This window comes from Mycosarcoma maydis, chromosome 10 (genome assembly GCF_000328475.2).
Source record: "Mycosarcoma maydis chromosome 10, whole genome shotgun sequence".
Lineage (NCBI taxonomy): Eukaryota > Fungi > Basidiomycota > Ustilaginomycetes > Ustilaginales > Mycosarcoma > Mycosarcoma maydis.
The window spans coordinates 303,141-315,615 of NC_026487.1; the positions used below are offsets into that span (position 1 = coordinate 303,141).

General features: G+C 56.9%; 3 protein-coding genes across 3 annotated transcripts in view; 1 reads left to right on the plus strand and 2 right to left on the minus strand.

Moving 5' to 3' along the window:
* The window catches only part of UMAG_15082 (uncharacterized protein), a gene marked incomplete at both ends in the record, with an annotated part of 5,815 nt that extends 2,097 nt beyond the window's left edge, over positions 1 to 3,718 (plus strand). Inside the window, one exon of the mRNA XM_011392060.1 lies at positions 158 to 3,718. Within this exon, the coding sequence (XP_011390362.1) occupies positions 158 to 3,718 (3,561 nt within the window). The remainder of the gene's footprint in view (positions 1 to 157) is intronic.
* A 454-nt stretch (positions 3,719 to 4,172) lies between these two features.
* UMAG_03740 (uncharacterized protein) lies at positions 4,173 to 7,925 on the minus strand (the record flags this gene model as incomplete). The annotated part of the gene is made up of 1 exon (XM_011391893.1): positions 4,173 to 7,925. The coding sequence occupies one exon, from the start codon at positions 7,923 to 7,925 to the stop codon at positions 4,173 to 4,175; it is 3,753 nt and encodes a 1,250-aa protein (XP_011390195.1).
* An 884-nt stretch (positions 7,926 to 8,809) lies between these two features.
* On the minus strand, positions 8,810 to 11,518 carry UMAG_11964 (uncharacterized protein; the record flags this gene model as incomplete). Its single annotated transcript, XM_011392052.1, has 1 exon — positions 8,810 to 11,518. One exon carries the CDS (start codon positions 11,516 to 11,518, stop codon positions 8,810 to 8,812), a length of 2,709 nt encoding a protein of 902 aa, XP_011390354.1.
* Positions 11,519 to 12,475: the final 957 nt, after the last annotated feature.

Sequence of the window (12,475 nt, forward strand, 5' to 3'; positions counted from 1 at the left end):
GAGCAAACCTCCCGACTTTTCGCCTCTCGTCGGCATCCAACGGCACTGGAGACCCATCAGCTTGCCACCCACACCAGAGACATCTGTCAAGGATGCCTCGTCCCCTGCCCATCCGGCTCTGCTCGCCGCTCTGGCAGCCGAATGCGAATCTCAGCCAATGCAGTCCCTTGACGATGGCGAAACTGGGTGTGGGAGTAACGAAGCCATCGCCAAACGTAATGATCGCAAGGACGATACATCGACCCAGACTCGCATCGACAAGTCCGACCATAACTCTGCTCCCTCTGATGTGGATGCTGATGACGATGACACGCGTTCCCTCGCCTCTTCACTCACTGACCCCATGTCTGGCCTGAGCGACAACGACACGATAAGCGAAGACGAAGACCATGATCTCATGGATGCACTACAGGCCGCCGCCGATGGCCTACACCCGCATCGACGATCTGCCAAAGGCGGTGACGCTAACGCTGTCGATACCGAACTCTCGGGTCTCTTCCTGCTGCCTCCCAAGAAGCGCTCCATGCGCACCCGCATCAAGGCAGTCGTGGTACCTTCCGATGATGACAGCGCTACCAACGAGGATATTGAAGGCGAAGACGACGCCACGGTTCAGAACAAGTCTGTCAAGGCAAGACGCTCCGCAGAGATGGCGCCCAAGTCCAAGTCGGCTACTAAGCGCAAAGGCAAGCTCGATGCTGCGCGTACAGCCTTGCACTTCTCCTCCGATGAAGACAAGCACTTTGACGACTCATCTGCAGCCATCCCCGCCAGGAAGCGCAGAAAGGCTGGAAACATTGCGGATCCCAGCTCGCCACTCTCTTCCGTCCCATCGCCCAGCTCGGACACTTCCATGCCCGGTTCGCCCCCTGACCTGCCACGTCTGTCGGTCAAGCATCGCTTCGAGAACGAGCGGCGTCTGTCGGACATCGAGCTGGCCAAGAAAAAACGTGCCGCCAAGCGTGGACAAGATAGCAGAGCCAAGACCTCCCAGTCTCGCCCCAAAGAGTCGGCCTCGAAGCGTCGCAAACGCGAAGAGGCTCGTATTCACCGCAACGCCATTCTGGATCTTGGAGACACAGAATCCAGCGAAGAAGGTCTCTCAGTGGACGACGAGCTGGACGGCGACCAGCAGCATCGACACGATGATGGAGACACGACGATGGCTGACGTTGAAAGTCGCACGTCGACCACGTCGACGCCGCGCATGTCCCACAAGAGTCTTGGTCCTCGAGGCACAGATATCACGAACGAAGCACAGGCAGCCAGCGACACGACCTTGCTCCAGAAGACCAACAAGGAAACGCTCCCAAAGCCTTCTACAACGGAAGATCCCAAGTCTGCACAGAGCGAGGCGACCATTAAGGCGAAAAAGGTGCGACGCATCTTGTCCGATTCGGAAGCAAGTGCTGACGAAGAGACAGCTCATCCTGCTGCCTCTACGCCCACTACAGCCGACGAGTATCAGACGTCTCAAGCTCGCGCGAAGCAGTCTGATGAACCAGATCGAGCTAACCTAGAGTCAACCGACGCCACCGCTGACGCGAGACCCAAGTTCGAGGAAGACGCAGTGACTCAAGATGCCATCACATCCGGCCAAGCGTCTGCAGCGACGCCAACACCGGTCGCCCAGGTCAAGAAGGAAGAGCCTAGAGTCAAGCTCTCTCTCGCCGAGTACAAGCGTCGGCTCGCCGAACGCCGCGTGTCGGAGCAACAGAGTGCACAATCGAAACCTCCTCTCACCCCTGTGACGCCTACCCCTGCTACGCCAACGTCCGACGTTGCGCCAATGCCTTCACCAGCGATCGAAAGGAGTGAGCCTCCACCGCCTGCTCCGGCTCGATCATCGCAATCGACCTTGACGCCAGCCGAGACCGTCGCGACTTGCACAAGCCTGGCGCCACCGTCGACCACCGCCGTGTCAGACGCTGTCGAGACAAGCATGACGCCAGCATCAGCGCCACGAGCCATGCTATTTACCTCCATCTCGGCACCAACAGCCATTCGCTCGGTCGAGATCCCAAAATCGCCCTCGCCAGAACCTACGACGAATCCGTCAGCACAGCAGCAACAGAGCAGTGTCCCGCTAGTCAGTCCATCGAAGGAACTGGGTACAGTGCACACCGAAGAGACAGATACGACCGTCACAGTCGATTCTGGCGCCAGCAGCAACATGGTTGGCCCCGCATCCTCACCAGCCTCCAATACCAGCACCCTTCCACTTGCAGCTGCTGGTGCTGACACACCAGCATTGCTGATGCGTCTAGAAACACGTCAAAACCGAGCCTCGTCGGTTTCCCAGCAGCCAGCTACTGTCGAGCAAACTGGCTCAATGGGTAGTACGGCTGCAATTGCAGATGCAGATGGATTTGCCAGACCTCTTACGACCAGCACCGGACAAACCACCACGCCGACAGCGACCACGTGGGGAGCATCAACGCCGCTCCGATCTCCCTCGTTTGGAGCAACGCGCACGCAAACAGGAGGCCGTATGCCGCCTTCGCCGTCCACTTTGACGAGCTTCAACCCTCCTAAGGCACCTCGCGCCTTCATGAGTCCTCCTGGTACGAATCTACCGCCTCCATCGATGGCACCGGCCTCCAGCATTGCCACCAGTGCCAGCGCGGCAGCGTCGTCGTCGTCTGCAACGCCGACCATTGCGGCACCATCCATCACTTCCACGCCAGCACGGATCGGAACTTCCGGTGCAGCGATCGGAGTGGCCAATACACCGTCTACGGCGAGCTCCGCAAGTTCGGCGGCATCGTCGCGCTACCCTGCGCTTAGTCACACATCGCCTACGCCAGCCTCCACAGCACTGCCTGCCAGCTCGGCCGGCTATCCGCCACGCAATTTTGCCGGGGTGCCCAAAGCCCCAGCCAGCATGCGCGACACGGACCCGCGTGCAGAAGCGTGGGCAGAGGCACGAGAGGCGCGCGAAGCGCGGGATGCACGCGGCGACTACGCGCCCCGTCACCACGACCCGATGCGAGAAGGCGGTGCTAGCCGTGACATGGGTTGGGGCGAGCGATCGCGCGAGCCTGTTGGCATGGGGGAACGCGAACCCATGCGAGGCGGATGGGGTCGCGATCGTCGAGACCTTGCACATGCTAGGGCGGGGTATGGCAGGGACGACCGTGTTTATGGCCGCGATGATCTGGCCCCAGGTGGCAGCAGTGTCAGCAGTGAAGTTGCAGGCGGCAGTTCGAGCGCTGGTCTTGCGGATCGACTCGAATCGCACGCACACTCACACGTGCACTCTCACTCGCATTCGCACTCGCACTCGCACTATGGCCCGTATCGCCGTCCCTCTGTGACAGAGTACGACAATGCCGTGCGAGGAGGCCCTGTCTCGCCGTATGATCGACCGTCCGATCCATACAATCGAGGCATTGGAATCCGCGGTCGAAGCTTGGTTCTAGGTGGTGGTGGCCTGAATGCCTCGGGTGCCAATAGCAGTGGAGTTCCACCACCACCACCACCAGCAGCAGCAGCAGCGGTTGCTGGTCGCGACAATGCAAGGGTAGGTGATTATCGAGACTATGACGATCTGGCAGGCGGAGGTGGCGGTCCACCACCCGGTCACACATTGTACCCGCGTGGCGGCTTCAGGAGCAGCGGCGGCGGTGGCTGGGGTGGCAGAGGTCGTGCTCGTGGTGGCGGCAGAGGTGGCCATCTTGAAGGAGGTGGCAGGGGACGCGGAGGATGGATGCGTTGATGGCGGACCTGCCTTGTCATTTTTGACGTTTAGCATTGTGCGCTGCATCCACTGCTTGGCTTGGCTCTCGCTTCGTCACTGCGCGTCCTCCCCCCTTTTCACGCACCTCGAAGGATTTGCAACCCCCGTTGGCTCTCTTGTTTCTGCCCTCTGTCCTTGTCTTATTTAGGCTTGTAGTGCTAATTCATGTGTACTTTTACCTGCAGTCATGAGTGGGGACGGGGAATGTGGATGGTCTTTGTGTAGGTTGGAGTTGGGCGTCTGGTTCGGCTTCAAGAGGCAAGTCTGGACTGGATGCGCGATGAACTGGGCTGTGGGTCTGAGTGACGAGTGGTATTCACGATTGGGTTGTAAGAGACACCTGGACGCAGGATGGGATGACAGGATGGGGGATGATAGGGAAGGATGAGGTGCGTGATGCGAAAGGATCTGCGGAGGTTTTGTGAGTGAGTGACTATTCTGGCTCGGTGAGATCGCTCGAGTCATCAGGATCGGGGTCGTGGAGGCTAGACTGGGAGGTGTGTGCATTGTGTGTCTTGGGTTTCTTAGCAGGCCGTTTGCTGGACTGGGCTGTGTTGTTTGGCGGTCTAGTCGCCGGAACCCACCTTGACTTGGCACCGACGGTCGGTTTTGTCTTTAGCTTGAACTCGGACATGTGCCGAACAAGATCGTTAGGCAGATACTGGCGCTCATATATTTCCCTTTGCACATCCCGACTAGGGAGTGGCTTGAATATGTCGGCAGGTAACGTAACGCGGCCTGGATAACTTTCAATAGTCCATCCGTGCTGTGCAGCCCTCTTCCGGATAACGAGCTGCGCCAGTTCAGACAGCGCATACAGCTTCTCGCTTGCGCGCTGGCTTTCGGCATCCCGAACGCCCTTAACCCTGGTGGCCAAGTAGTAAAACAGCGAAACGTTTGTAGCCCCCGCCAAGCAGTCCAGGAAGAAGTCCAAGTACCTGACAAACTGCAGTAGATCTTCGTTTGTCTCGCTTGAGAAATCCGGATGGTGTGCCAGCAGATGGATCAAGCGAGCAAACGATACGTCGAGATGCTTGAGTCGTTGGTCGGCAGGCAGAGCGCGCGAGTTGGATTGACAGTACCTTAGCACCATATTCCTGTTCTCGTCCTCGGGATCGTAAGCCGCCAGAAAACTCATGGCAAGGAAGCGTCCATCGATGCGCCGTGCTTGCAAGTAAGTGAGCAGTTTGTGCAGCAGACGCGAACGCACATTGAACGATTCGTCTTGCACCATAAAAGCAAGATCCAGGTACTCGCGCGTGATCAGCGCATCGTAACTTGGGTGGCGCGCCAACTTGAGCACGCAGAGAGCCGCTTGCAGACGCATCCGCGACTTGGCCGCTGCTGGCGTATTGAGCGCTTTCGCTTCTCCTGCCCCCACCACCGCCCACAACAGTCGAAACACGGGCTTGGCCATATCGCCTGCGCTGTCCGTCTCGCCAAACGCCTCGCACCTCCTCGTCAACACCTGCAACGACAAAAGCTTGGCGTTCAGCTCGTCATCCACAGCCACATCCTCGATCCAATCCTCGCTGTCATTCGCGTACGCTTTCGCCTTGCTCGCTGTCAACGGCTTGAGCAGAATGTCCGACAGCATCGTCCGCACGACTGTACTGCTCACGTTCTCCGACGCATCAGGAGCGTGCTTGAAAAACTGAGCCAAGCTGTACAGAATCGCCACCTGTCGTCCGCACTTGGCAGCAGCCAGTTGCTGTGCAACCGAATCGAGCACCTCTTCGAGCACACCAAACGCAACGCTGCTCGACACAGACATGCCCGCGGTGCCCGCCTTCTGCCCCACAGCTTTGCGCCCACCCCTTACGCCACCAGTAGCAACAATCGCCAGCAACTTGGCCGCGAATTTCGCCTGCAACGGCGTACCCTTGAGCACCAACTTGGCCAGCCGCTCCACCGCTTTCTTGTCCAGCTGCACCTTGGAAGCGTTCCACTGAGCCACCGACGCAAGACCCTGCAAGCAAGTCTGGGTGAGCATCGCATTCGAGTCTTCAAACAGCGCTCTGCTCAGCTCGGGCACGTGCATCGACAGCATCGCCGGACACCGCTTTGCGATGAACTCGAGCAGCTCGTTGGCCGTTGCCCGATGCGTCTCAGCATCCGACAAGTCGCCCGACTGAGACTGAGATTGAGACGTGGAAGCCGCCTTTGATCGCTGCGATGCCGAGCCACCATTGTGCGACAGCTTCTTGATCAGCGTCGGCACCGAAGATCGGTTAAGGATCATGTACGACGCGCTCCGGATAAAGATGGTGATCGTATCCAGAATGCTAGCGTTGGCGTTCTCGACGCGACGTAGTGCATCGTTTCGCGCCTTTGTGGCGGTTCTAAAGTCAGTCTGTGGGTCAAAGCAGGTGCGCATGAGACGGTAGATGCGCGTGTCATTGAGCTTGGCGAACGCGTGCAGATCCGTCATGGCGCGTTCTGCGTCGGCAAAAAGCGATGCACAGCGTCGAATTCGATCGGCCATAGCCGCCTTGACCACCGCCGAGTCCTTGTTGGGAGCCACGTCGCCTCCGTTGTACTCCTCGCAGCAATCGATGAAGCGGTCCGGCAGCGCGGGACGTGTGTAGATGAGGTTGCTGAGACGGAAAAGCCCCCGGGTAGCTTCAGGCTCGAGGTACTTCATCACCAGCAATAGACGGTTGGTGAAAGCTGCTTCGTCCTCGTCGAGATTGCTCGGAATTGGAAGGATGTACTTTTCGACTGTGGCAGCTACAAGCACCTGTAGTTCATTGCTGCCGGCATAGAGGCACTTGAACAACTCCTGTGGAATCCATGCAAACTGCTGAATGGCCGCTGGGTCGTTGTTGTCGATTTCCGAGAAAGCCATATCGAAAAGCTTGCCGATGGCTTCAAGCGACTCTTTGCGGACGAGCGTCTTTTTGTCCTTGCATCGGTCTGCCACTGTGAGCAGCACCGACTTGTCTACGTGATGCAGCGCTGTCTCGTAGTCGAGCGAGCCAAGCATCTTGGCGGTAGCGGCGCGCACGCGTTCGTCCGGCTCGAGGAGCTTCCTTTCGAGGATCGGCGTCAAGTCGTGACGCAGTTCAGGATGGTTGACGAGGATAGATTTGGTGGACTCGACCCAAATTACGCGCAGACTGGGCGACTTGTCGTTGGCCCTTCCGAGCCACGCTCGCCAAGTGCTGAGGTATCTTCGCGCCAGATCGCTGCTTTCGGCAGCCGTGGCGGAGGGTTTCTCGCCAAACATCTGGCCGAGTACCTTGGTAGCAAGGACGCGAAGCTGGACGTCTTCGATTCGCAGCTCCTCTTCGAGCTGGGGTATGACGTTGAGAAGAAGCGAGGGGACGACGCGGTTGATGTGAACGATGAGCGAGTGGGCGGTCTGCAGGCTTTCGAGACGCTCGTCGTGATCCTCTTCCTGGGTAGCGGAAAGAATGACTTCGCTAAAGTACTGGGCGACGTTCTTCTGCAGACGATCTTTGGTGTTGGAGCAGACCTCGACGACGATGCGATGCGCGGAAGGATTGTGCTTGATGGCTTTGGTGGTAAAATTGGCGAGAAGAAGATCGAGCACCTCGGAAGGAAGCGTGACGCACTCGTCGATGAGCTGGACGAGCACATCGGCCATGCAGATTTCGACATTCTTGGACATGTCTGGTCGCGCGAGGTCGAGAAAGCCCTTGAAGTAGTCGGTCATGAGCTCGTCGGCGTTGGTGAGATCGCAGATCAACACGACCGACTTGACGTTGCTCAGGTTCTCGAGAAGGTAAAAGTACTCGGGATACTGTGGGCCATTGGGTTTGGAAAGCCCGGCTTGAGGCATGGTGAGCTGATGCAAAAAGAACTGAAAGATGTCGCGCAGTTCGGATGGAGTGAAGGGAGCGTTAGGAGCAAAGAGGCGGAGCATGTCGGCGAGGCAACAGGCGACATTGGCCTTGACCGCCTTGTCCTTGTGAAGCATGAGGGCAGGCGTGACGAGCTCCTTGCAGACGTCCTTGAGAGAGTTTACGTCGACGGCATCCTGATCCATTTCGCTGAGTTCGGTGCGTACTTGGCGGACGCGCTTCAGTAGTGCATCTGTCGAAGAACCTTTCTGATATAGCTTGCCTTTGAGAGTGAGACGGGCGAGGGCTTGGCGGCGAGTGGCAGGCGTTGTTGTCGACGAGCCCGAAGCGGAGCTGGCCGTGGAGGTGGCCGTCACCATCGTGGACGAGCAGATATAGGGATGAGGGACGATGCCTTGTTCTGCGATGATGATGCGAGATCCGAGATGCTCTTCGCTGGAGCAGCAAGTAGGCGTAAGAACGCGTCGTCTCTTTGTGCGAAAAAAGAGGTCAGTACCGATGCGACGAGGCTGGTTTGGAGGTGACAACTAGGAAAACAAGTCAGCGGTATCGCAGCGATCACGAATCAGTATAGAGTGGGAACAAGCTGACGGCTGTGGGATGAATGGCGGCAACGAAGGATGAGACACGCGTCGAGTCGGGTCGACTTGTCAGTTTTGAGTGGTGAGTGGAGCTGCGCATCTGCACAGAAACGCCGTCCGTCTGAACTCAGTCACGTAGTCAGTCCCTCACGACTAAAGTAATCACGAATCGTGAATTCTGAATCGTGATTGTGATTCTGCGATTCACGAATTCACAATGTATTCACTTGGCTGCTCCTCGTGAGTCGTGAATCACGAATACGCGGTGGAAACGTCGTGAGTAAAGTGTGCACTCGTGACTCGTGACTGGTGCCGTGTGTGTGCGTGAGTTACGAGTCGTGAGTGTGAGTGTTGGATTGAAGCGCCTTTTTCCACCTTTCACGTTTTGTTCTCACTTGTCGAGTCGCGTTTAGCACCGACGCGTCGATCCAGAACGTGAACCCCTTTGACCGTGGCGGTTGGTTGTTCACTCGCGACTCATACAGTAAATTGCAAACAACGTTCGCGATTCGTGATTTACGATTGAGCTAATAAGTATGCGTAATGTCTTCTATATGTGATGCTGTGTATGTCTTGAGCTCGCCGAGTCAGTCTGCTTGATCCAAAGGTCATGTTCAAACCCTAGCTTTCATTGCAAAGTATGAGCTGAGCGAGCAAAGTGGCTACGACACAGAGAGTGAATTGGTCTTGGCGAGCAAAACCATCTCCTCTTCCATTTCTTGGAGTGCAGTGCGCATCTCGCGTCCAGTGCCGCCCCCCTGATTGGACCGTCCAAAGCCAATGTCGAGCTCTTCAATCGACTGTTGAAGCAATTGCTTGGCCATCTGCAGTCGCATCTCGTCGGGCACGCTCGGCGGGTCTCTGAGAACAGACAGAATCTTGCCACCCTGCGCCGCTGTCTGTTCGACGGCAATTCGACATACTGGCGCATTCGCAGGCGTGCTGTTCTGCAGCCCCTGCGGATCAAGACGGTGCGGGTGATCAAACTGAGCCAGAACTAGCTTTGCCAAGGTCGCTATCGCAATAGCTCGCGTAGGGTGTCCCACGGCGTAGATGGGCGTGTTGGATGCCTGCATGCCGGCTACTACGAGCATCTGCATCCTCACCGCTTCGTCGAAGCAGTAGATCGCGGCCTCTGTGCTCCAAGCCTCGGCGGATGGCTGTGACAGCAACAGTGACCCTGCTTCAATCAGACAGGTTGTCGCTAGCCTGAGCAGCTGTAACAGAGGCTGCCACGAAGGCGGATAGCGCTCCACTAGCCATGGCACAACCCTAGCGCATCGAGTCCAGGCAGCTTCGACCTCTCCCCGATCCAACAATCGCGAAGCTTGTTCCAGAGCCTCTCTCGCCTGCACTGTGTCGTTTGCTACATCCGAGGCTTTCAAATTCGACACGCAATGGCACTTGTTGCACCTCGCGGCGCCTGCAGGTGCATTGGTTTGTGTCTCGAAAGCGTCTCCGTCAATCCAGCCACCACAGCGATTGGGACACCATACGGCACGTCGTGGATCGATCCAGTTGGTGGACTGCGGCGCACGCATTCGAAAGCCCTGCTGAGAAGACGATAACGGCATCGGCGATGCAAATGGTTGTGAACTGGTAGCAGCATTCTTGGCATGGCTCTTACAGCACAAATCACAACGACAGTCAAAGCAGTAGCGCTGCTTGAGCTGCTTTTGACGTTCTTCGACCGTGTCGCAAAGGTCCACGTACGAAATGAGCAGTTCCTCGCCTGGTTCGATCGCGCGCAACGCCACCAGCTGCATGATCTTGTCATCTCCATCGTTCCACCTTTGCTGGCCGCCCTTGGCAGCGCCACCGAATGGAAATACGACGGCTGCATTGGGTATGCAAGCGTGGTTGAGCATGGCCATGCTTGCGTGCATACACACGCCCAGCGCATTCAAATCGCTGTCGGCCAGTGTAAACGAATTGCACGAGAATTGGCAGACCAAGTCGAGCAACTCGGTGGCTGAATCGATGCCAAGCGCTCGCAATGCGTCGCCCTGCGAAAATACAGTCTCAGGCTGCATCATTTCGTCTAGGTTCGCCTCGCCTCTCGAGACTGGTCCAAACGTTGCTGCTGCCCGCGCCGCCGCGGTCAGGTACTGCGCAAGGTGAATGGCGAGCTGTGCCTGTTGTTGAAGCTGTTCGGGCGCGAAACGCTCACGATGCGAGCACAGCTCGAGCAGATCACCTCCGTCGCCTCTACCTTTGTCCTTTCCGCCCGTGCCGATACGACTGCGAGCCCAGATCCATCGTGCCAATGCACGCATCATGGCACTGGGCAGACGCATGCGATCTTTGCTTTCAGAGGGAGTCGTCTTGTCATCTTTGTCCATACCGTCTTTGTCCTCTCCGTCGCCCTCCACGTCCTGTACGCGACCAGCAGCCGCAGCGGCCATTACCTGATCATTATCCTGGAAAGAGCCGACGCCAAAAGGGGTCGTTGCTGCGGGAGTCTTCGAGTATCTGCTGGCGAGGCGATGATTCAACTTCTGTTGCTGGTGGAGGGTCGACCGATACGAATGAAGCTGTTGCATCGCTTTGAGCGCTTTGCACTCGTCGCGATGCGCCGGCCAATCGCGTTTCTGGCAGCCAGCCGAACAGTAACGAGTCACCTTGCAGCCAGAGCATCTCTGAAGCTTGCCAGCTGTTGCTGTAGGAGCTGAAGCGGAAGCAGACTCGGAGCTAGGCGGTGAATAGCACGCCGAGCAGCGCACTTCGAGCAGAGCTGTAGAGAGCACGGCCACTTCGGGACGAACACGAAGAAGCACATCTCCAGGACGACAGCTCGAGATACCTGCAGCTGCCCATCCACCGGGCGCCGAGTAGGAGCTGGACAGAAGCTGAGAGTAGGAATACGAGAGCGAGCCAGAGATGGATCGGGAGTTGTTGTGCGGCGAAAAGGCGGAAGAGGATGTGGAAGTCGAGAAGTCCGATGGTCTCGGGCCGTTTTTGGGTAGAGGAGCATAAAAGAGCGCACGTTCGCTCGAGTAGGCATCAAAGCGGAGCTCTAGATCCTGAATGTCAGGTAGCCTCACCCGACTACCAGCAGCGCCAGGTTCGGGTTTGTTGCCCGCTGCGCCTGGTCGCGGCACAGGTGGTGGTGGCTGTTCGGTATGATCGTCCATGTCGACGCTGGATCGTACAGCGACGGGATCTGCCGGCGAATGGCGACTAGAAGGGATGGGTACAGCTGCAGGTTGATGCTGTGCTGCACAAGGTACAGCTGGTGGACTCATATCGCCGCGCACCAAAGCGTGGCCACCTTGATGAGAGTCTGACTCGGCGGTAGCAGCAAGAGAGAAGGGGGTGCGTCGCGCATCCCTCTGCGCTTTAAGCGCCGCGAATGAGGATGCGAGAGACATGTTGCTGCAGCTCGACGTTGATCGATAGTATGATGATGGCGTAGAGTGATGGGTGTGGAGTGTGTCGCGTGCGTGCGAGAGTCAAGAGAGGTCAGCGATACTCAGTCGTGACTGTAATCGTGAATCGGACGCAATCGGTGAATACGCAACGGCAATCACAACGTGCAACTTGGGATCTGCAGCTGGGTTACTAATTATCAATCACGAATCGTGAATTGTGAATCTGAATATTAATCGTGAATCACGAATCACGAATTACGAATCACGAATGAAAGCCGAGGTTCACGGTTCACGATTCACGATTCACGATTCACGATTGTGACTGGGCGCCGACAAAGGAGGAACTGGCGAGAATCGAGAATCTGTGAATCGCAGAGGGCCGAAATAGTTGTTTGATCGTGAATCTGCAATCGTCATGCGTATGGAATCAAGAATCCAATTTGTAAGAGACGAAGCTTCGATCTTCATGACGATTCCACATATCGAGAATATATCACCGATTGGAGAGCCATAGGGGAGCCCGATCGATTCCCAATTTACGCGACACGTCGGCGCGACAAGCTATGCAAGCCTACGCGATCCATGAACTTCTCACGTCTCTCTCTGGATAGTCACATTCACAAATTCACGATTTTTATGTGATTTGTTGTGAATGTACACGTCGCGTTCGCAAACAGGAAACTCTGCACGACGGTGCGATTACGGACGGCAGGAAATTCAAGAGGTCAAGCCATCGTCGGGTGGGGCCATCACCAATCGAGTGACGGCGGTGCACGGATGGTGTACATTCGTGATTCACGATTCTTGATTGAGAAAAGAAAGCTTGCCCCTAGTTACCTCCATTCCGCTTCTCTGCATGCCAGAAGTGATTTGACGCCTGTACGCTTTCTCCCCTTTACCATCCACTCAACCCCCTCCTACTTCTCCATATCGACCTTATAGCCATTGCCCTTTCTG